At 42.5% G+C, this 25,149-nt stretch overlaps 1 protein-coding gene across 1 annotated transcript in view; it reads left to right on the top strand.

The window, feature by feature from the left end:
* The window catches only part of LOC128578966 (uncharacterized), a 48,205-nt gene extending 23,514 nt beyond the window's left edge, over window positions 1–24,691 (top strand). Inside the window, exons 3-21 of the mRNA XM_053581302.1 lie at window positions 358–999; window positions 1,117–4,105; window positions 4,734–4,902; window positions 5,794–6,053; window positions 6,798–6,931; window positions 7,026–7,326; window positions 8,705–8,840; window positions 9,193–9,440; window positions 10,036–10,169; window positions 10,829–11,103; window positions 14,359–14,505; window positions 15,384–15,597; window positions 19,740–20,189; window positions 21,114–21,215; window positions 21,379–21,490; window positions 21,576–21,721; window positions 21,823–21,908; window positions 24,173–24,309; window positions 24,573–24,691. Coding sequence (XP_053437277.1) covers window positions 358–999; window positions 1,117–4,105; window positions 4,734–4,902; window positions 5,794–6,053; window positions 6,798–6,931; window positions 7,026–7,326; window positions 8,705–8,840; window positions 9,193–9,440; window positions 10,036–10,169; window positions 10,829–11,103; window positions 14,359–14,505; window positions 15,384–15,597; window positions 19,740–20,189; window positions 21,114–21,215; window positions 21,379–21,490; window positions 21,576–21,721; window positions 21,823–21,908; window positions 24,173–24,309; window positions 24,573–24,691 — 6,801 coding nt within the window. The remainder of the gene's footprint in view (window positions 1–357; window positions 1,000–1,116; window positions 4,106–4,733; window positions 4,903–5,793; window positions 6,054–6,797; window positions 6,932–7,025; window positions 7,327–8,704; window positions 8,841–9,192; window positions 9,441–10,035; window positions 10,170–10,828; window positions 11,104–14,358; window positions 14,506–15,383; window positions 15,598–19,739; window positions 20,190–21,113; window positions 21,216–21,378; window positions 21,491–21,575; window positions 21,722–21,822; window positions 21,909–24,172; window positions 24,310–24,572) is intronic.
* The last annotated feature ends 458 nt before the right edge of the window (window positions 24,692–25,149 follow it).

Here is a 25,149-nt window from a genome sequence, read left to right as displayed (position 1 = left end):
TCTTTAGAAGTAAATGATTGGAGACAGGCAATTTCTGAAAGAGTCATACCATGGACCCGAGTGAAATCTGTAGAAGTAAATGATTGGAGAGAGGTAGTTTCTGAAACAGTTGCACCATGGATCCTGGTGAAATCTCTGGAAGTAAATGATTTGAGACAGGCAGTTTCTGAAAGAGTCATACCATGGACCCGGGTGAAATCTTTAGAAGTAAATGATTGGAGACAGGCAATTTCTGAAAGAGTCATACCATGGACCCGAGTGAAATCTATAGAAGTAAATGATTGGAGAGAGGTAGTTTCTGAAACAGTTGCACCATGGATCCTGGCGAAATCTCTGGAAGCAAATGATTTGAGACAGGCAGTTTCTGAAGCAGTCACACTATGGGTGCTAAGTGAATTTTCAGAAGTAAAATTTTGGGCACCTCCAGAGACTGATAAAGCTACACTGTGGCACCAGGCTGTATCTACATTAGCCTCCAAGATAGAGACTGTAACTGATACATTCATACCATGGACACAGACAGAATCTCCACTAGTAAATCCCTGGATACTGCCTCTACCTGAAAAAGTCACACTGTGGACTATGAGTGAATATCTACCAATAAATACTTGGAACCAGGCTGAATTTTTATCAGTTCATCCAAAGACACAGTCTGAATTTTCAACAGTGAATTTCTGGACAGAGTTTGAATCTTCAGCCCCAAATCCTTGGATACAGGCTAAGGCTGGCAAAGTAGTCATACCATGGGCCAATTCTGAATCCTTATCACTAAATCCCTGGACCCAGCCTAGAGCTGATAAAGTCACACTGTGTACACAGATTTTATCTCCATTATTAAATTCCTTTTCGCAGACTGAAAATGATACAATAACAGAATGGAGTAACACTGAATCTTTACCAGTAAATACCTGGACAGACGCTGAAGCTTCCACACCTGTATATTTGACTCAAGATGAATATCCACTAATAAATACCTGGACTCAGCCTGTATCTGATACAGTCACATTGAGGACCCAGGATGAATCTCCAGAAATTATTACCCCTACAGATCCTATATATGATACAGTGACACTGTGGATGCAATTAGAGTCTCCAGAAGTAATCACATGGACACAGCCTATATTTGACAGTCTTATATCATGGACCCATGAAGAATCATCAGCAGTAAATCCATGGACACAGACTGTAGCATCCATAGTGCTGCCAAGCCCTCAGGCTGTACTTTCAACCAAAAATACCCCAAAACAACCCACATCAGTTACCCCATGTACACAGTCTGAATATCAAGTGGTGAAACTAAAGACAGAGAATCCAGATTATACAATCACACTTTGGACCCAGGATGACTCTCTAGCAGTAAACACCTGGACAGGGACTGAAACTTCCACAGTCACATTTTGGAAACCAACTGACTCTACTGTAAATTCCTATATACAGAGTGAAACTTATATGAACACATTTTGGACAATGTTTAACACTGATTCTAAGAAATCCTGGACAATGCCTGAAGCTAATATACTTAGAATTTCATTGCAACCTCAAACTGATACTACCCAATCCTTGATTCTAACTGAAAATCAAGTGTCTCTTCTGGTGACACATCCTGAAATTGAAAACATCAATACATGGACATTGCCTGAACTTGGAACACTCATGTCCTGGATATTCTCTGTACAACAAGAAGCCATAAACTGGCCTGAGTACAAAGCTTTTATTAGCAGAGCTTGGTTTAAAACTCAGACAAAAAGAATAAGATCTTGGATTCAGCCAGAATCGCAAACCCTCAATAGCTTTATTACATTTGGGGATGATAAAATCAAGTCTTTGACCCAACATAAAACTTCTGATGTTGTTTCATGGATCCAGACTCAAACTACGGTATTTTACCACTGGGACCAATCAGAAGTAGACACAATGAGACCTTGGACTGTTTATGAAGCAAATAAAGTAAAACTGTGGACCCCAACTGAAGCAGATATAGTCAACCCTTGGACCCAAAATAAAACTGATACTATTTTGACCAGGACTGAATCTCAAAAAGACAGGCCATGGACTCAGTCTTTTTCTAATACAGTCATACAACTAACCCAGGCTGAAATGCCAACAGGAAAACACCTGACCATGCCTGACATTAATATTCTTCAGCCTTGGTTCCAGACTAAAAGTGATATAGTAAGACAAAGGAGTCAACTTGAATCTAAAACAGTCACTACGTGGATCCAGCTAGAACAACAATTAATCCACCCCTGGACCCAACCTGAAACTAAAACAATCAGACTGTGGGACCAGTCTGAAGGTGGTGTTTCACACCCCTGGATTCATGCTAAAATGAATACAGATAGTCTCAGGACCCATTCTGAAATGGATAAAATAAAATCATGGATTCATCTTGAATCTCAAGCAATTAGAACCTGGTCTGAAGATGATACAATCATACTTTGGTCTCCAACTCAAAATGATGGGATTTGGTTTCAATCCCAATTTGAATCTCAAATGACACATTCCTGGACCCAGCCTGGAATTGGTATAACCAACCCTTGGCCTCAGCATGAAATGACTACAATCATACCTTGGACTCACTCTGAAATTAATCTTTGGACCCATCCTGGAGCAGATAAAGTAATAGAATACTGGTTGCAGACGCAAATGAATTCAGTTAGACCCTGGAACCAACCTGAAAGAAAAACAATCCAAACGTGGACCCAAACTGTAAGACAAGTAATAAAACCCCCAAATTTGACTGAAGTGAATACAGTCACACGTTGGTTACAGACACAAAGTGATATAGCTAGACCCTGGATTCAGTCGAACACTGAATCAGTTAGACTCTGGACCCAGATTGAAGTTGGTAAAGTTCAGCCAGTGGCTCAGCCAAGAGTTGCTACAAATCAACCATCACCTTATGCTGAAGCACAAGTAGTCAGACCCTGGATCAAGTTGAAAACTGACAAACCTTGGTTCCACATTCAAATGAATAAAGGCATACAATGGACTTATTCAGAATCTCAAATGTCTAGTCCTTGGATCCAGCCTGAAGTTGGTTTAGTTCATCATTGGATCCAGTCTAAAACCCAAGCAGTCAGACTATCTACCAAATTTGAAACTTTTATTGCCAGATCCTGGTCCCAGGTGGTATCTCAGGTAGTCAAACCCTTGACTTCCTTTGAAGGAAGAACACTTATATCCTGGGCTCTGCCTATAACCCAAGTAAATAGACCCTGGACTCAGCCTGAAGCTGCAATTATTGCATCCTTTGCTATTTCTAAACCTGACAATGTTGGAGCCTGGATCCAGCATGAAACAGAAATACTAAGACCAGTAACCCATTTTAAAGCTGATATAATTGCATCATTTACTCCTCCTGAAGTTGAATCTGATGGAGAAACCTCATTAAGGAGCCGTTTCAGCTCTAAACATGTACCTGTTTCATTAGTAAACACTATTCCTTCCCCAGATCAGAATTTTATAACTTTGTCACTTGAGATAGCTGCTGCACAAACTCAAGATAAAATCAATTCTCTCCAACCAAACCAGCTTACAAGCACTTGGCTTCCTAAAAGTGTTGATTATGAGAATTATGGCAAGAAATTACAAATTGTCAAGACAAAAGAAAACAAGCATATTCTGTCTGCCTCTCTTGTCTCTCTTTCTTCATCCTTTTCTTTTCTTATTTCTTGCTTTCTCTCATCTCCATGTACATCGCTACCTTCTTGTTCAGTCTTTTCTTGCACATTCCCTTCATCCTGCATTTTCCCATCTTGTTCCATTTTCTCTCCTGTAGCCTTCTCTTCTATACCCCTACCTTTAGCCTCTTTTGACAGTCCTCGTCAGGAACTCTCTTCCTCAAAACTTACAGAAAAGACCATTGTTTCTCATACTATTTCATCCTTGCATGCTGCATCAACCACACTTCCAACAAAGCAATCTCCTCAAATGTCTGTATCTCAGCCTGCACCAAAGTCTAAGCATGAACCTGAACAATCAACTCTCAGGCATTCAGAACTCAACGTTTCACTGGCTGAGTGTCACCTAGGTGTGATCTGGAAAGAGAGTCTCCAGGCTTTCTGGCTCTTCAAGACAGCTGTTATTTCTCATGAAACCACAGGCAAGTTTAGTCATAAATAGAGTCATTATATTTGGGACTGAGTTCTTGTTGGATTCTAAAATTAAAATCTCTAAGATTAGATACCAAGTTCTCAGATTTTTATTTTAATTTTTTTTTTGACAGGGCTAGGTTTGAACCCGCCACCTCCGGCATATGGGCCTGGTGCCCTACTCCTTTGGCTCACAGGCACTGCCCCCATGTTCTCAGATTTTTAAAATAAAGGTCATTTTCTGTAATAAGAGAGGTTAATAAATAGTATAATGTTAACAGATGTTTAATATTGAGAAAAGGTATGCAGTAAGTTAATTAGCACAATTCATTTTAAAGAAATGTGTTCTAAAACACTCAAATTGCTTAGAAATGGTTTATTATATCACTTGAAGAATGAATAGACATACTTGAAATTATCATTGCAATGGAAATTGTGCAGATAGCCTTTACTAATATACCTAAGTTTTAGGATTAATAACATACTTATAAGTACTTCCCTAAAATTGAAGCTACTTAATGTATAAACATTTTTCTAATCTAAAAATAGTCTAAAGATAGATTATTAGTTGAATAGATTATTATTAGTTAGAAAATGATACTAACTTCACTCTGTCCCACATGCATATTCTTTCTGCAGAGTGTGGATTACGTCCTGGTCTTGTCCCCCACTGTCCCAACTGTTGGGAGGCAGAAATGGGTGAATTCCCTTGGATGGTTTCTGTGCAACTGTCTTTCTCCCATTTCTGTGCTGGCTCTATACTGAATGAGCAGTGGATCCTTACCACAGCTAGATGTGCCAATTTCATGTAAGTCTGAGTAAGTGATTTCATGATTAGGCTATTGTTACCAAGCAATGAAAACTTTGAGATTATTAAGAAGTATCTTTCTTAAAAAGGTATGTATTATTCCTTACCCACTGTAATCAAATTTCATACTTTTTCTTTACTTGCAATAATCACTTCTATTTTATTTTTTAGTTAAAGATAAAGCATATCCCAATTCCATGGATAAGAAATATTTCTAGACTTTTTCTATTTTCTATTTTCCTTATTTTTTGTTTCTAATGTATCTTCAAATTAATATTTGCCTATTTTTAGGGATAATTTCAGGGTACAGTACATTTATAAAATATATGTGTACATATATGTCTATGTATATGTCTATGTATGTGTCTATGTATGTATATAAAACCTTTGGTGGAAAGTATGCTGAGTTAAAATCATAATCATACAATTTTATCTTTCATGATGTCAGATATCTTCTATATTAAAAATCAATATTTTCATATTTAAAATAAAATCTACCTCAAAAGTTTGTCTTGAATACATTATTTAACTTATTTTTAACATTCTATGAAGAAAAGCTATTAATATAGATGAAGAAAACAAGATTCAAGGAGAAATAACCATACAAAGTCTCACACATTTGAGACTTTTCAACTCATAACTTTCACAATCTGTACTAGAAATATAAATATTAATACATACAATAATTATAAATAGTTATGAATTTATGACAAGGTTATCTATTGCATTGTAACACCTTCTCATTTCTGAAGATGTCCAGGCATGCCATGCCTCATAAGGCATGCACAGGGAACAAGTTCACCTGGACTTCATTGATTTATGTTATCACCAGAGTTCTTTTTCAAATTTAAATGTGAAAGTAATAAAATGATTGATAAATTTTCCTTCCAGAAAAAACTCAGAAGCCCTGGCCCTGGTCCAAGTGGGGCTTATTGATCTTCAGGATGCTACCCAAGCTCAGACTGTAGCCATTCACCGTGCAATGCCTTATCTAGGCCCCAAGGGACCTCTAGGACCTGGGTTGATCTTCCTTAAGCAGCCACTACATTTTCAGCCCCTTGTCCTTCCTATATGCCTGGAGCAGAGTGTGGAACAAAAGAGAAATATACAGCTGTATGATTGCTGGCTACCTAGTTGGTCTCTTATGAGAGGTAAGTAATAAATAAGGGGCTAGATGAGATAGATTGACATATTTGAAAAGAGTGAATATTTATTGCAGCCCTATTCATAATTGCTAAGTCATGGAAAAAGCCCAAGTGCTTTTTATTAATCCACGAATGGATTAATAAATTGTGGTATATGTACACCATGGAATATTATGCAGCCTTAAAGAAAGATGGAGACTTTACCTCTTTCATGTTTACATGAATGGAGCTGGAACATATTCTTCTTAGTAAAGTGTCTCAAGAATGGAAGAAAAAGTACCCAATGTACTCACCCTTACTATGAAACTAATGTAGGACCTTCACATGAAAGCTATAACCCAGTTACAACCTAAGAACAGGGAGAAAAGGGAAAGGGAGGGGAGGGAGGGGGAAGGAGGGAGATTAATGGGATTACACCTGCCGTGCTTCTTACAAGGGTATATGTGAATCCTAGTAAATGTGGAATGTAAAGGTCTTAGCAAAATAACTAAGAAAATGCTACAAAAGCTATGTTAACTAATGTGATGAAAATGTGTCGAACGATCTGTGAACCAAGTGTATGGTGCCCCACGAACATACTAATGTACACAGCTATGGTTTAATAAAAATAAATAAATAAATAAATAAATAAATAGTGTAATATCTTTTGTGAGTAACAGAATATTTGTCATTATATCTCACTTTAGGCATATTTCTCCCTTTAAAATATGTTAAAACTAAAATAAATCCTCCTTCTCTGTTTTCCATCAGGAAGTCCTGGAATTCTTCAAAAAAGACACTTAAGTATCCTTCAAGTCAGCACTTGTGCTCAATTTTGGCCCAACCTGAATGAATTCACTTTCTGTGTGGAAGCCAAGAAAGCTATGGGGGAGGCTGGCTGTAAGGTGATAAGATCAGGGAGTGATAATTGAACACCAAAAGTTACTTCTGAGCCTCCTTCAAAATAGTACTTTATATCTTTTCGTTTGTTTCTTTCAGGGTGACTTGGGTGCACCGCTGGTGTGCCATCTACAGCAAAAGGACACATGGGTGCAGGTGGGAATCTTGAGTCATTTTGATGAACGTTGCACAAAGCCCTACGTCTTCAGCCAAGTGAGCCCTTTCCTTCTCTGGCTCCAAGGAGTTACAAGGCCCAGTCATGCACCCTGGTCCCAGCATGGGCCCATGACTACCTCTACTTCCATCTCCCTTTCAGTATCTACCTCTACGAATACCTCAGCTTTTGCAGCCACTCCTGCTTCTGTTCGGCCACACTTCATCTCTCTACCACAGCCCCAGAGTAAGGCTCAAGACAATGGTAGTAAGGGAAGGGGGATATGAGAAGGAAAAGAATAGAAGACAAGGAATAGAAAAGAGGGATGAAGGGAGAGAGAAAGCTCTTTTCTTGAATAATGCATGGGTTTTATACCCACCAGGTAACAGGAATCGTTTACTTCATGGCTTACAGAGTCATTTCATACTTATTTTACTTTCTTATTGCCATATGATATAGATAATATGATTATCATAGTTATTTTATTTGCTTACTCTGACACCAGACCTCTTTTGCTTTTAAAGGTTAAACTAACACTCAATCATCTTATTTTTATAACACTACAACACAATGCCTTTCATATGTATTAAATAAGTTTAAATTAAAAATATTTTTGGTGATAGTCGATAATGATTTTTGTAGGTACTTATGTACCCAATTCTATTATCTTGTGATTATCATTTTCCTATTATCCTTGAATCTTACGAAACCTATCACATTATCACCAAAAACCATTTCATGATAAGACTAGGGATCTATTTTCATCTTGTGTATTACATTTTTACTTAATTAAAGATCTTTATCAGGTCTCTCATAAAAGCATGATGCTTTTAAAACATCAATTCTTTGCTCACATCCTTCAAAGTTTCACTCAAAGATGACTAACTACATAGAAAATTCTAATCATGCTTCTATCATAGTCTTATATTTTCTTATTCCTTTTAGAAAATAGTTATCTTCATCATTTGGTACATATGTTAAACCAGCATTTCTTCCACTCAATATGTAAGGGATTCTTTTTTTTTCTTTTTTTTTAAATTAAGTCTTTTGTACGTAGATCATAAATACATTTATGCCATTTTCAACGTGTTGATTATTTCTACAAATTGGCATGCTTAAATCATACTAATCAACATAGCTTTCATCTCATTTACCTTTTAAATGAAATATTTCTGGAGTTTCAAAACTGAATTTCCTATTTAAAATATTTGATATCTCATAAGATTTTAAGTTTTGTGAGTTAAAACAACTCCAGTTAAGACAGGTGTTTTACCTTTATTTCTAAATATTGTTAGCCAAATTACTTTTTATTACATAAACACATTAATTTCTAACTAGCATAAGAGTTTCAGTGGGGGAAAAAGCTGAAATGGATCCCAGTATTTCGACTAAACAGAATTTAAATCAGGCTGTAAAGAAACTGTGAACCTGAAAAGAAAATAAGAGGAACATTCTTCTCAAGGAAATAATGTAAGCATAAAAGATACAGTGGTGTATGTTTGCAAGTCATATTTAATAATACTGACCTACTTCACAGAGATGGAGATTTTAAACTTTTTAAAATGGTGTAAGTATGACAATTATACTATATTTGCTTATACTTTCTGTTTTATTTTCACATCAGCTTTAGCAGATCGGATCTCTCTGCGTTATGCCATGCCTTGGCAGGCTATGATCATCAGCTGTGGAAGTCAAATCTGTAGTGGTTCCATAATTAGCAGTTCTTGGGTTCTCACGGCTGCCCACTGTGTCAGAAACATGTAAGTTCTGTGTTCTGGCTTGTCAAATATCCTAGAATTTATTGTCCCCAAATTATTTTGGTGAACCTGCTTTGGGTAAATTCTCTTCTATAGTACATGAACCATCTCTCTTATGAATCTTTGTTTCTGGCTAAAAAAGATAATGTCTATGCTTTGTTGATTAGTACCCTTGTTAGTTAATTACTCTGTAATCCCATTGCCTATGGACACTGACTTTATTCATAGTATTCTGATTTCCTAGGAGGTAAACTGGAAACTTTATGTACTGTGACTAAGGGTATATATTGGAAAGACCTTTTTTAAAAGCTTGGGTTTTCTATTGAATCAAATTAATCTCTACCTATAAAAATAGGAATCCTGAAGACACAGCTGTGATACTAGGCCTGAGGCACCCTGGGGCACCTCTAAGAGTTGTTAAGGTGTCTGCCATTCTACTGCATGAGAGATTCCGGTTGGTGAGTGGGACAGCAAGAAATGACCTAGCATTGTTGCTCCTTAAAGAGGCCCAAACTCCTATTCAACTCTTAGCACCTTTGGGACATCTGAAGAATCTGAATAGCTCAGAATGCTGGCTTTCTGGGCCACGGATTCTTAAACCAGGTTCGTTATTATTTTTCTAATTAAGTGAGTGGGTCTGTAATAATAAGGTTAGTATTTTTAAAAGTAAAGTTCATAGAAGAACTTTAATTACATTTGCCTATATTACTAACGATGAGTTTTGTTTATACAAATCAAAGATTTACTCCAAGATATTTTGTTTGTTTAATAAAATGGTCTTGATGATGACTCCAAAAGATGTTAGATCTCTTTGTAGAGAAAGAGGTTACTTGCTTTGCAAATCTTTGCTAACTTTGGAACAAAGGGAATAAAAAAGAGATTTTTCTCCCCCCATTGAAGCTGGATTTCACTCAGAATTTGGAATTTACAAATCAAATTATATATATTTTTTATTGTGAATAGTGGCATTTAAAATGTGATTAAACATATCTAAAATGGGCTTAATAAGTTAATTAATTAGATAAATCTGTGAGGCAAAATGCTAATTGTCATGATGAGAACATAAACGGAAGTTATTAGCTTAGTAAGTTAGAGGTACAATTTTAAGTGATGATGCAGATTCTGGTCTTATCTCAATACTGGCATTTCATTATAAACTCTGTTCCTGAGGATCTTTATATTCTATCTGCCTTTCTAGGAGAGACAGATGAGAATCCAGAAATGTTACAGATGCACGTGATAGGAGCTTCAAGCTGTGCCCATCTCTATCCTGATATAGGCAGTTCTATTGTTTGCTTCATTACTCGGGCCAAAGGCTCTGATGCAGACATGGTAAGTAGCTCACTTTTGTTTTTTGCCTTTCTCAATGTCATAAACTATAACTTTATCTGTATTAAAAAGGTAGAGTAGGGGGCGGTGCCTGTGGCTCAAAGGGATAGGGCACCAGTCCCATATGCCAGAGGTGGTGGGTTCAGACCCAGCCTCGGCCAAAAACCACACACACACACACACAAAGGTAGAGTACTCATTTCTAAATATAAGAAAGTGAATCACTGCTTTCTTGCCTTAAAAAAAATTCCAGAACAAACTTTCTAAAAATGATGTTAAGCTCTTTTAATCTCACGTGAATATATCCTCTCTTCACAATGAATACTAGTTCAGTGCTTTTCCAATAAATTAGACATTTTATATAATTCTCTGTCTACTGATTATACTGCATGCTCCTTAGGATTCACCACAAATTTGATCTTTTTTATTTCCCTAAATAAAATTATATACTTATGGTTTAATGGAAAATGATTTTATTTCTAGTGGTATAGTGCTATTTGTGAGTAGAATATATTTGGTGATAAAATGATTTCCTTATTCACCTTTGATTAGATGTATCACTCTCTTCTGAATACTTTCTTCACTACTCATTTTTTAAACTGAGGATTAAATAAAAAGTGGGGGTAGTGATTGAAATCTAAATTGAACCTTTGAATTCACAGGACCCAGTGATTCCAGGAAGTGCCGTTATGTGCAAACTGATATCTGGCAATGGAAGTTGGAGACAGATAGGCTTTACCAGTATCAAAACCCTAGCTACCATAGTGAGCCCACACTTCCCTTGGATCTTAGCAACTTCTGCAAAAGCACAACATCCTCTAAACCAAGCCCACACTCCTTGGGTAGCACCTCCCAAGTCCTCTAGTCTCCGTAAGCAGCCAGTAGCACTGCCATTTTCTTCGATAATGATGTTTGTATCACAGTCATTTGTAGCCCAGTATATATAATACGACTAATCAGATCACATTGTGAAAAAAACAACTGCAGCCATAGAGAAAAAAAATGCTTTATTCTGTATAAGATTTTTCTAGATATTCCTTCAATAAATACTCTTTATCTTCATAATAACTGTTTCCTAGTTACTTCTTCATGACCTTTTCATATTTTAAAGGATGCACTTACACTCTTGACAATACTGGTCTGAGAAAAGATTTTATGAAGAAAACCCTATTTTTGGTGTTGCTGTAATTGTGAACTGGGTTTTCTTCATAAAAAATGCTCATCATCCTTAATCATCAGAGAAATGCAAATCAAAACTACTTTGAGATATCATCTAACTCCAGTAAGATTAGCCCATATCACAAAATCCCAAGACCAGAGATGTCGGCGTGGATGTGGAGAAAAGGGAATACTTCTACACTGCATTTCTTTTAGAAAGATGTTTGAAGATTACTTAGGGGCCTAAAAATAGACCTGCCATTTGATGCTGAAATTTCTCTACTAGGCATATATCCAGAAGACCAAAAATCACATTATAACAAAGATATTTGCACTAGAATGTTTATTTCAGCCCAATTCTTAATTGCTAAGTCATGGAAAAAGCCCAAGTGCCCATTGATTCACGAATGGATTAACAAATTGTGGTATATGTATACCATGGAATATTATGCAGCCTTAAAGAAAGATGGAGACTTTACCTCTTTCATATTTACATGGATGGAGCTGTAACATATTCTTCTTAGTAAAGTATTTCAAGAATGGAAGAAAAATTATCCAATGTACTCCGCCCTACTATGAAACTAATTTATAGCTTTCATATGAAAGCTATAACCCCCCTATAACCTAAGAATATGGGGAAAGGGAAAAGGGATGGGAGGGGGGAGAATGGGAGGGTAATTGGTGGGACCATACCTATAGTGCATCTTACAAGGGTACATGTGAAACTTACTAAATGTAGAATATAAATGTCTTAACACAATAACTAAGAAAATGCCTGGAAGGCTACGTTAACCAATGTGATGAAAATATGTCAAATGGTATATAAAACCAATGTATGGTGCCCCATGATTGCATTAATGAACACAGCTATGATTTAATAATTAATTTTAAAAAGGCCTAAGGGAAAGATAGAATTATAAATAGAGAAATTTTTCTAAAAATAATATAATAAAATAAAATCTTTTCTCAGATATTGTCAAATGTTTTTCCCACACTTTCTTATAGAATTTTTAAAATTTTCTATCTTAAATTTAAATTTTTTATCCAGTTAGAGTCAATTTTTCTAAGTAATGAGAGGTGAAGGTCCAATTTCAGGTCCAATGTAGCTAACCGTTCTCCCAACATTATTTATTATAGAGGGGTCCTTGTCCTACATGTATGCTTTTGTTTGCTTTATTGAAGATCGGATGGTAATATCCTTCTTGTTTCAACTCTGGGTTTCTATTCTGTCCCATAATCTATATTTTTGTGCCAGTCCCACACTATTTTGATCTCTGTAGACTTCTAATATAAGCTAAAGTACGCTATTATGATGTCTTCAGATTTATTTTTATTTCTTAGAATTGTATCGGCTATTCATTTTTTCCTCATTCTGAAAGAAACACAGTATTATTATTTTTCTATTTTCCAAACTGCTATTGGTAGTAGGGCATTGGTACATTGATGGAGATTACATTAAATCTGGATGACACCAAAATTGCAATAACAATTATAAATAATCCAAAAAAAGACAAGTTCTGGGTAAGACAGTTTTATAATAGAATTCTAGCAAACCTTCAAAGAGGAGTTCATACCTATATTGCAGAACTTACTTCAAGGAAGAAAGCATCTCCAACATGTTCTATGAAGCAAACAGCATAGAAGTTTTCTGATACCAAAACAAGGAAATCAAGAAAGAAAAACTACAGACCAATATTATTTAATAAGCACCAACACAAAAATGCTCAATAACATTCTAGCAAATGTTAGAATGTCTTCCACATGTCATGCTGGAAGCTCAAGCCCAATACAGGTTCAGGATCACTGAGGAGGAAGCAGGGCTGAATCAGTGTGTTTCCCTGAATGGTCATGCCCTGGGTTTCAAGCCACCCTGAGTTCCCTCCCTGCTATTCCCAGCCATTCAGTGGGGCTCCCTGAATCCACCTATCCAAGCCTCCCAGGACGTATGTAGATTGACTGCAGAATTGCTGTGCCCACTTGTAAAATTCCCAGCTTTCGATCCAACATTCTTCTGGCTTTTTTTTCTCAATGCTGAAAGCTCCAACACTGGCCAGTGTCCTGATAAGAAATGAGGGCATTGGAGAGCACTGGATCAGTGATTGCAAAGGACAAGTAAATGTCAAGGGACAATGTGCCTGCCCAGGGGAAGAATGTGGGCCTCCACACCCCAGGGTTTGCATGTCATTCAGAGACTCACAGTATCCTCTCAATGTATACGTGTTCTTCTGTGTTGTGGAATTTGTGTGTTTATTCTCTTGTGTATAACTTCTCTTGTCTTATGTTTTTCTTGTGTCTATTTCTCACTTCTAGGTTATAGAAGGGAGCAAAAGATGTATGTACAGAATGAACAGAGGATAGGTCCTATATGTGGAGTAGCAATAAACTCTACCAAGTGTTGCTGTGTCCCTGTGTGCATGGGAGTGTTGGGGATAACCCAGTGAAGGGATGAAAGAATCTAGGACTTTTGAATTCATCTACCTATGTAACACAGAATGTGGGCCTGGAAGAGGAGGCCCTAGGAATGACCAGAGCATAGTGGGCAGGGCAGCTGACATTCTGCCTAACATCAGCAGGGTGGGTAAGTGAGGCAAAGATAAAGCCCAGAGAGCTGGCCCTCCACAGACTTTGCAAGTGGCAAGGTTGGAGTCAATGGCCTAGCGACACATCATGCATGGCTGGCAACCCCTCATTGTCTGGGTGGGAATAGAGTGTGGGATCTCTCACAGGGCTGATAGGACAGAAGAAAACACAAATGTGAACCTTAGAATATCATGGGAACTTATTCCTTTGGGGAGGTGTCCATTCACCCTTCCTCCACATTCCACACACCATGCATTGAGGCCAAGATTCCCCGTAGCTTTTTTCTAGAAGTGCAAGTGTGATGTGTCTGTTTGTATGATTGAAGCATGACAGGGTGAGTGAAGAAAATGGCTCCCTGACTTTCTGAGTCTGGAGATAGTGCCAAGGAGACCTGCAGGTAAGAGTCGGTTAGCTCCCTGGGCATGAATCCCCATGCCTCCTTGTGTATCTGTAGGCTTATGTCTAGACATGCACATGACCACAAGCAGAGGTGGCGAGAGAGGGACCGGGTTAGGAGGCACATGCCAGTGGTGGGCCCTGTGAGAACGTCTTCCGAGGATGAGGATCCCAGGCTCAGCATGCCATTCTGCCCAGGTGACAGGTAGCCAGGCATAGACCTTCCACCCGGCCTCCTATGCAGTATAAAACTGCCATATTCTGGGATCTGGAATGACTAACTCCCATGTGGACATTCTGATCAACTCACTCAAGGAACAGCAGACATCCACAAGTAGTGTGGGATAGAAGAAGTAAGGGGGCTAGTGCAGAAAAGGGTCTTTATATTTACTGTGCTGCATGCAGTGTAAAGAGAAGAGGACTCCCTGGCCCAGATTCACAGTCAAATTTGTGACACAGCAGCCACAATATTTACCCCCAGTGGGCTGAGGGCTTGGGCCTTCGACCTTGATCGGGTGCCACTTCCTGAAAACACCTTGAGCATGGAACAATGTGAGGTCTTAACACTGTGAGAGCTGGAGGTGGAAACTTCTAACATTGGCCCTAGGACTTCTCCCAGTCTCTGTGTAAGATGAGCATCTCTGTGGGCACACATTATGCCACCTTCCACTTCTGTAACTTGTGTCCACCTTCCCACCACACTTGTTAACTCCTGTTCCTATCCTCAGTGACTCCATTGCTATGTGAAGGTTAAGGGTGTCACAGCCACATGCTGGATCCTTCTTGTCAAAGAAGTAGCATTAGAAATGCCCTCCCCTTTGTCAGGCTTGGACATGAGGTTAAAAGGCACATTGTGAGATCTGAGCAGGGCTGATGGCTGAGCTGCCAGCAAGGCAGTGTGTTCCTGCTCTAACCTCTGGCCCTGACCACTCCTCTGCCCCAGGCACATCATCCTGATGGATGAGGTCTTCCAGACTGCTCAGTTTACCTTATAGCAGTGGTTTTCAACTTGCCCAAAGCCATGAACCTTTATTACAGTCCAAAGAGGTTGCAACCCACAGGTTGAGAACTTCTGCCTTATAGGGTCCCTAAAGGTTCCACAGACAAGTGCCCAGTATTGGTGGACACTGAGAAAAAAAATGTCATTTCCAGCACTCTGATAGAAGAAGAGATAGCAATCTTCGATCTGGCCCAGAAGCCCTTAAAAGTATCCCATTGCCACTTTCTGTGGGATTCCTCTTCCTGTGCCCAGGGATTAGTTCTAGGATCTCTGAAGGCAGCCACACAACAGAAAGAGGTATGAGCAGAGTCTTCTATCTGATTACCATGAGCAGTAGAGTGGCACACCCCACTGGCCAAAAGGATGGACTGCCAGAACATGTTCCTCTGAAGTGATGACAAGTCCCACTCAGAAAAGCCTGAATCTACCTGGTCAGAATCTTACTGCTTGTCCCTATGACCCACCCGAGACAAAGTGCACAGGCACCAAAGCCACAGTTAGATATGAGCTGGAGTGCAGTCTGTCTTCTGATTGAAAGGTCTCGTTCACTAATGTGTCTCTACTTGTGCCTCTCTCCACTGATGGCCCTGTTTTTAGTTGGTCTCTTTCTGCCAAGTCCTATGTGTCCCTTACAAGGAACCCTCTGTGTCTTTCTCTTTACCCGAGAATGATTTCTGTTTGTCTGTCTCAGTACAACACCACCTTCTGTGTCCTTGTTTCCCTTCACAGTCCCCCCTGTCTGTTTCTTTCTTTTCATCATCTTGCCTGTCTCACTTTCCCCTAAAGAGCTCTCTCTGTTGCTCCCTCATCCCCCACAGTGCTCTCTCTGTGTCCCTCCCTCCCACCACAGCCTTGTCTCTGTGTGTCTCGTTCTTCTGCAAAGGAAAATCTGTGTTTTTGTCCTGATTTCTTCTCAGCCCTCTTTCTATTGTCTCTCTCTTCACCACACAGCTCATTTTCTATTGGCTCTATTCCCACACCCCTCTCTGTGTGTCTCCTCTTACCACATAACGAACTGTCTATATGACAGTCCTCCCTTCCTCTACTCTCACTCTGTCTCCTCCCACTATTTCCTCAAGTTTCAGTCCAAGTCTAGGACAATATTCAGTCTACATGCCCCTGTCTGAATCAGTGTTCTTGTCTTGTATTATCTTCTATAGTTCTGTCACTGTTTCTGTCAACCCAAATTTATGGTGCCATCCCCCCAGGCACACTGAGGCAAATGTTTGATCTCAGCATTGCAAGCTATCACTCAGAGTTGGTAGGTTGTGCATCGGTAAGCTAGTAGCCCTCTTTGTCCCTGACAGAAAAATGGAGTTGCTGTTTTAGGAACTCTGTAAGGAGGAAGATATTCACTATTCCAGGGAGCATGGGTCCTGGTTTAGGAATCAGCACTGATGGTCCTAGAGGAGGGAGCAGGGGTTCTCCTTAAAAGAGACACATCCTTAACATTTCTGTTCTTATGAATGCTCAGGAGACAAGTGGACATTTACTTGAATGTCTCACCATTTCAAACAACCTGTGGTTTCCTGTGACTGCAAGGCTGCACTTTCCTCAACACATCCTGCCATTTATTGACCCAGCCAGTTGGCAATATTCTGTTCCAGGATTGAGTGGGAGATGGCCAGAGGGCTTGATGAGGAAGAAAAGGGGTCATGATAGACTAGCAGTACAGGGGATCTTAGGGTGGGGTCCAATGATTGTGAATGGCTTCATAAGGAGAAAGCTGGGATTAGATACTCCAGGTCCCTCCCAGTGTTCTATTCCAGGAGGGGAAGGGCCTGGGAGGCAAGAGAGTGTCATGTGTGTATACCTTGTGGTGTTACTCTGTCCCCAGTAACAGGTGGAAAGCAGAAAGGAGGATACATTGGGTAACTAGGCCAAGGAGAGCTTCTAACTTAAGCTTCCTGCATTCACTGACAGGGTCTTGTATCACTGCTCTTCCTGTCAAGGGAAGGCTCCACTTTTCAACTTGTGGAAAATAATATAGAAATAAAATCTACAGCTGCAGTGGGTCTAGAAGGCTTCCTTCAGCCACACAAAGCCTCCAACACAGGATACATCAGAGATCCAGCCATGCACTGTGGCTACCAAAACTTTCCTAAGTGCAACTGTTCTCAGTAGCTTCTTTTGCTGGGGGAGGAAAGAGGAGGCTACACAGGTGACGGGGGCATGAAGGACATGCCTGATACATGGGTCTGACAAGTATACACCAGAAGAACCAAAATATCCTACACCAAATTGAGATCACTCTGAAATTCCAGTGGGATTGTCCTGCCTTTCGAATGTGCCTTCTTTCTAAGGGTGTTGGAGGAGGAAGTGTGTATCCCCCCCATGGGTAATATATGGATATGTTGACCTTTCCCACAACCTTAACACTGAAATCTGCTCCGCACCTCCTTTGCATTTGCTCCGAACTAGTCACCTGAAATGTTAGTTAAAATGATTCAGCACATGGTTGCACACGTCCCCTCTGCTCAAGGCCTCTCCTGTTTTCACGACAGAGGGACATGGGTCTATCTTTTTGTGTAAGGTATCCATGCAGACAGACACCCTGCCATTACTAGAGGCACTCTGGGTAAATGAAACTCTTCCTACCTGTGCTGCAGACCATTACCCTCTGAAGGCTCCTATGTGGAGCCAAGATGTCCACAGTTTCTAATGGCCACTAGGTTTCAAAGCTAACTACGTTAAGTATGTCCATTTAGCCTGCTGGAAGAAGCTGTCTCTCCTGCTACTATTTGCCTCTCTTTTTCCCTTTTCCTTCCTCTCTCTGCCACCCTCCTCATTTTTCTTATTTTCTTGTCCTTAATAATCTTTGCCTCTGCTTCTGACCCACTCACTCAACTCCAGCCTGCCTGACTGACACTTGGCATGGTCACAGACCTTTTCCTATCTCCCTCATGTGCCTCCTCTAGTCTCTACAGAATGGAGTCTCTTGTGTGCAAAGCTTTGGATTCATACAAATGACTGGGATAAACTGGATCGCCAAGATGTCCAAGATAAACCCTGCGAATACCCATAACCTAGTCTCATCCCTATGAGTATAGATATAGGGATGCAGCTATTTTTAATGGCACACACCTAACAGAAGCTGTAGTATGTATTTCTCTTATTGAAAAGGATCTCCTTTTTTTTTTCCGAGACAGACCTAGGGGGTTGTGAAACCACAGCTACAGAAGAATCAGAACCCATGTTTTATTGAAAATCATCTCCACCTTCCTGGTTCCTCCTGCTGGGATTTGGCTGCACAGAGCTGTGCATAGCAGACATCAGGAATTCTGCTGGGTGCCCGGATGTGAGGCTTTTTTGACTGGCAACTTTGACATAGTCACTGCCTGTTCCTGGCCCTGAGTCAGACCTTGCATCGCTGCTGGCTGTGAAGCCTAGTCATCTTGTCTATCAAAGACCTCAGGAAACCCTGTGAGTGGGGAGGCAATTCTTAGGTTCATGTGCTCCTGCTGTGAAAGAGTGTGCTGGTGGCTTTGCTCCTTTATGTCATGAACCGCTTTCTTTCTTTCTTTTTTTTTGTGATGCCGTAGCATCACAGCACACAGCAATCGTCAACTCCTGGGCTCAAGCGATTCTCTTGCCTCAGCCTCCCAAGCAGCTGGGACCACAGGCGCCTGCTACAACGCCCGGCTATCTTTTGGTTGCAGCCGTCATTATTGTTTGGCGGTCTGGCTGGATTCGAACCCGCCAGCTCAGGTGTATGTGGCTAGCGCCTTAGCCACTTGAGCCACAGGAGCAGAGCCATGAATCGCTTTCTTGCGTTCCCTGCAGCTCCTCGGGGCAACTTTCTCAGGGATGAGATCAGAGAGTACAGGAGCAGATATGTACTTTTAACGTTCCCCAAGGACAAACAGCATGTGGCAGCACCACCTGCAGGCCAGGAGGACTTACGCAGGTGTCGGACTAGGCCTCACTGCCTCCTTCTGTGCTGCCATTGGACGAATCCACAGGGTTTGTGCACTCAGCCATTCATCTATTGGCTTAGGTGCTCTAAAGGGGAGGTCCGGGCGTGGCTTTAGTGCTCTCTAGCCAATTGCAACGCCAGGCATCACAGAGCTCAGTGTGCGCATGCGTAAGAGTCTCACCGCCCCCAACCCCAACTGTCTTCCTAGCAGGCGAAGCCAGAGCTGGCGTGTGTTCTGGTCAGGTAAAGTGTGGAGTTTCGGGCGTTGTGTCTGTTGGGAGGAGTCTGCAATCCCGGCGCTTGGAGCTGCCTTACGCTCTTCCCAAAGAGGAACCAGCTTCACGGTAAGGCCGCATGGAGAGCGGGGCAGGGCCGTGTGGTGCTAGGCCTCCTCAGGAAGCCTTAGAGGTCTTAGGTCAGGAAAACGCCATTCCAGAGGGCGAGGCTCAGGGCCTGACAGGGGATTGGGCCGAGGAGGACAGTGGTTACAGAGGTGCCATCTGGGAATTTCTGGAAATTTCAGGTGGTGTTTCGTGGGCTCACTGTGGCAGCCAGCGTGTTGATGGAGCAGTCTGAGCAAGAAACTTTCACCGAGGCAGAACCAGAGGGCGCGAAGTCCCCGGTGGGGGAGTCGGAGCTGGTGATGGCCGAGGTGATCCCAATGGTCCAGCTAGAAGAGGTCATAGAGGGGGGGCAGGTGATGCCCCAGCTGGCCCAGGAAAATGAGCGTGAAGGTGAAGACAACAACCAGGAGGAGGAGGGGAACGGGCAGGCAGTGGAGGGGCACTTGGCCCCCAGACCACAGCCTGCTATGGAGGCTCTGGAAGAGGTCCAGCTGGAGTTGACCAGAGTGAGTGCCCGAGGCAGCATGGACTATGCTCGGCTGAAGCGCAAGTTTGGGCAGAGGATGAAGGCACATCTTGAGCGCAGAAGGGCCATCATCCAGAGCATCCCTGGCTTCTGGGCCAAAGCCGTATCCTTACTTCTGTTCCTTCATGAGGGCTGGCACTGGCAAGGCCGGGGACAGAGGGAAAGGGCAGCACACGGGAGGGGAAAGGACTCTGCCCAAGGCAGAAGAAACAGCAGGAACAGGGTTGGGTGACACTAGGGCCCTCTTCAGCCACTTGCTGACAGTGTGGACAGATCTTAGTGACCTGCAGATAGTGAATGTGCCTGGGGTGGGGATTGGGAACAATGGTTATCTCTCTAAAGTAGGACAGATGCAAAAGGAGCTCTTTTGAGGCATTACAACTTTGAAGGAAAGATTCCTGGAGAAGGCCTTAGATGAGTGAGAGGACGCCAAGCCAATGATGATATAAAGGCTGTGGTGCCTGGTTGTAGGCGTTGGCCACCTACACCCAAGGTGGTTCAACCCTGGCCCTAGGTTGTGCAAGGTGCTGTCCTCTGGAAGACACTTGCTTTCTGCAGTGTCCTTTGGTCTCACAAGCTTCTGCTGTCCCAGACATACATCCCAGAGGCAGGGATATGTACTCTCCTTTGCAGCCCAAGAGTCTCTAGGAACACCAAGCAGAGCTAGGCAGCCTGTAGGGCTCAGTGTTTGGTTCAAGAGAAGCTCTACCCACTGGAGGAAGCAGGGAGCATAGTAGCTAGAAAATGGAGGGGACAGAGACCACCCTGAAATGAGCAGAGTGGGTCCAGCAGCAGCATCCATGGGCCATCTGGCTTTTGGAAGCCTAGGGAAGCCCTCCATAATTCAGTGCATCAGTTACAGGCACAAGGGAAGGTTAGTCCTGACCACGTCTTACAAAAGTTAGTCTGATGTACACATGTGAGCCATGGAGGCTCGAAGCCTCCCCCACCCCCCACACTCCCTCACTGTCAATGCTTTCCAGACCTGATGCATGGCAAAGTGCCTAGTTCCTCCTTTACTAACTAGGAAAAGTTCCTTAACCTGAGGCAGATAATGAACCACCCGCAGATATCGACTATAATCACAGAGCAAGACGAAGATGTGCTTGCCTACATGACAAGTTTAGAGGTAGGCCCTGGACACTGAATGTGGCTGGGCAGGGGTGGTTGTTGTAGCATTTGAGGGGCAGAGCTGTGAAAGAGAAGTCTCCCAACACCAGCAATCTGCCCCCTCAGCATACCCAGGACAGATCTCTCTTCCTCTCTGTGACAGCCCCCATTGTTCCTGGCAGGTGGAGCAAGTCAGTATTCCCAGGCACTGCTGGAGGATGAAGTTTTTCTTCCATCTGAACCCCTACTTCAGGAATGAAGTGATAACCAAGGATTATCTCCTTACTATCACTGGTGGGATATGGCTGCTTGGATATTGGGGGAGGGGAGTGAGGGTGCCCTGGCTGGTCATAATCCTTCTTAATTGCCTCTCCTCCAGGATACAAGGCATCTTGTTCCTCTTCCATCCAGTGCTTCTGGGATGATGACAATGAAGTGCCCAGCATAAGGCAGGACACCAGTGTCCTGAGCTTCATCAGCTGGTTGTCAAACCACAACTGCCCAGGATCTAACAAGATTGCTGAGGTGGGAGCTCTTTTCATCACTAGTAGTGACCTGAATGCTTTTGTAGGATTCTGGGAAATGGGCTTATTTCAGGGCATGACCCATCCTATTTTTGCTTCCAGATCATCATTGAGGACCTGTGGCTTAATCCCCTACACTACTATCGGGGGGAGGAATGTGCCATGACAGAGAAGAGAGAGGAGGTCAGGTGAGCACCCCACATTTGGGGGCAAAGAGGCCTGCTTGACTGGAGTCTGGGGCACAGTGGAGAAGATGAGGCTCTATAGTTAGTCTAGTGGTCACTGCAGGTCACCTTGTAGTTAGAAGAGAAAGGAAAGCTAAAAAGCCCCCATGTCATGGGGCTGGGAAGTTCAAGTCCACTAGAAGTCCAGGAACACTGAGGAGGAAGTAAGGCTGCATGAGTACTGTGTTTCCCACCATAGTCATTTCCTGGCTTTCAGGCCACTTTGAGCCTCTTCCCACTCATTCAGTGGGGTTCCCTGCATACTCTCCCACAGATCCTTTACAGCTGTCTACTGCACACAGATTTATTGCAAATTTGCTGTGTCTACTCATCCATATCTTAGGTTGTAATCCAAGCCTCTTCTGTATTTTTCCTGTTAATGCTCAAACCTCTAATTCATGCCTTTTATGCACTATGGTTCAGAGTCCCAACAGGAAACGGGGGTGCTAAGTGAAGGGTCCTGGAGCCTAGTTTTTAAAGAGTGGCAAATGGCATGGGATTGTGTGAATGCTCAAGGGAAGAATGTGGTCATCTACACCATAGAGTTTGCATGTTGTTCACAGACTCATGATCCTCTCAATTAATACATTTGCCTCTGTGTCTTGACCTGTGTGTGTTTGTTTGCTTGTGTATAACATCTTATGTGTGTGTATGTCTGCTGTCTGTGTTTAAACTACAGCTTTGGAGATATTGGCAATGAAGATTTGAGAAGCCTCTGCTGCTGCAGGAAATGAAGAGTACATTTCTGTCACAACCAGGGGAAGAGAAGGGAGAAAACAATGTCTGGTGCAAAATTCACAGAGGATATGTCTTAAATGTGGAGTGGCAATAAACTCTACCAAGTGTTGCTGTGTCCCTCTGTATATCAGAAGGCTGGGGACAACCCAGTAAATGAAAGGAAGCTCTTGTGTCCTTTAGAGGGAAATGCATGCATACTGTCTCCACCCTCCACACACCAAGCCCCGAGGGATGACTTCCAGGTAGCTGTAGTTCTGGATGTGTAAGTGAGAAGTGCCTGAGGGCAGGATTGGAGAGTGACAGTCAGTAGGGAAAAGGGCCTCCTAGCTTTCTGCCTCTTGTGATAGTGCCACGGAGAACTGCCAGGAAGAGGCAGTTCCCCACTGAGTCATGAGTCCCGTTGCTTCTTTGTGTATCTGCGGCCTTATGTCCAGACTTGCACATGCAGTCAGTGGTGGGGAGAGAAGCAGTGTGCCAGCAGTGGTCCCTGTAGGACTCTCTACAGAGAATGAGGATCTTAGGGCCAGAGAGTATCCCATTCTGCTCAGATGACAGCCAGGCATAAGCCTTCCACTCTGCCTCCTCTGCAAAATAAAGATACCCAAATTGTGGCACTTGGGATGACTGACTCCCTTGGAAACATGCTGGTCAGGAGTCACTCAGGGAGGAATGGACATCCATACAAAGTGTGAGACTGGAAGGGGGTAGTGCAGAAAAGGGTCTTCATAATTAATTACTGTGCTGTAGAGTAAGCAGAAGAGGACTGACTGCCTGGACCAGATGACACAGTGGCCACAAGATTTACCCCTGCTGTGCTGAGGGCATTGGGGTTTCCACCCCAAGCAGGAGCCACTTCCCGAAAAGTCCTTGAGTAAGAGGAAATGTGACAGCTAATACGGCCAGGGCTGGGTTTGGGCACTTCAAACACAGGCCTAGGGCTTTCTCCCAGTCTCTGTGCAAGACCTATATCTCCATGGGCACACATCATGTCACCTCCCTTCATCTATGTACTCCTCCCCAACATTCATGTTAGGCGCTATTCCTATCCTCAATGCCCCTAAAGCTGTGTCAGGTATGAGGGTGTTGCAGCCACAGCCAAATCCTTCTCCTCTACTGCCTGCCAGTAGCATTAGAAACACCCTTCCCTTTGTCAGGTTTGTGCCTAACATCAGTTGACATTGTGAGGTCTGAGCAGGGCTAATGGCTAAGCCTCCAGCAATGGGGTATATTCTTGCTCTAACCTCTGGCCTGCCCTCTCCACTCCCCTGGGTACAGCATTCAGATGCATGAGGTCTTCCAGACTCCAGGGTTTACCCTAGAGCATCCCATTAGGTCCTGCAGGCTAGTGCCTAATATCGGTGGACAGTAGAAATGGAAATAACCATTCCCAGGTCTCTGATAGAAACTTTTTGATCTCACCATATCGGAGATGCTAACTGGACTTCATGACTTTGGGAGAAGGCCTAGAAAGCCCTGTCCCTTGCTGACAGGAAAATGGACTTACTTTTCCAAGAAAAGTTGGAAGAAGCAGATATTGACCATTCTATAGAGCATAGTGGCAGCGATCATGGCACCTGTTACAAAGAGCTCTACCCAGGCAGTGAAGATACCAAAACTTTTTCAAAGTGTAAATAGCTGAGCAGCCTCTATGCCAGTCTGAAAAAAGAGAGGTGAAACAGGAGCCAAGAGATAGGACTATCTTGTTCCTCTGGCATCCAGTGGTTCTGGGATGATGATGCATCAGGGAGGACACCAGTGTCCTGAGTTTCATCATTTGGTTAACGAACCATAACTGTCCAGGATCAAACTGGATTGCTGAGGTGGGAACCATTCTGTCTTCACCAGGAGTGACTAGTGAGTGTAGGATTCTGGGATGTGGGCTTATTTCAGGGCACAGTGTGTCCTACTTTTCATTCCAGATCATCATCAAGAATCCGTGGCTCAATACCCTGGACTATTACCTGCTGGAGGAAGGCACCATGACCAAGAAGAGAGAGGAGGTCAGGTGAACAGCCTAGGATTGGGTGTGGAGGCCTTCTTGTCTTGTGTCTGGGAAAGTGGAGTCTTGGATGGCCTGGAGGCTTGCTTGTCTGGTGTCTCTTATAGTGGAATAGTTGAATCTCTGGAATGGGTGTAGTGGCCACCAAAGGTTATCCTGAGGTAAGAGGAAAGGAAAGTTGAGAGACCCACATGACATGCTGGAAGCCCAGTAAAGGTTCAGGATCATGGAGGAGGAAGCAGGGCTGAATCAGTGTGTTTTCCTGAATGGTGATGGCCTGGGTTTCACACCACTCTGAATTCCCTCTCAGCCATTCCCAGCTATTCAGTAGGGTTCCCCACATTCCCCCGTAGGAGCCTCCCAGGACATGTGTAGATTGACTAGAATATCGCTGTGCCAAATTGTCAAACTCCCAGGTTTCAATCTAAGCCTCTTACAGCTGTTTTTTTTTTTTTTTTAATTGCTCAA

Source organism: Nycticebus coucang, chromosome Y, assembly GCF_027406575.1.
Source record: "Nycticebus coucang isolate mNycCou1 chromosome Y, mNycCou1.pri, whole genome shotgun sequence".
Lineage (NCBI taxonomy): Eukaryota > Metazoa > Chordata > Mammalia > Primates > Lorisidae > Nycticebus > Nycticebus coucang.
The sequence above is the reverse complement of the archived record's forward strand: the minus strand, read 5'-3'. Positions and strand labels throughout refer to the sequence as shown.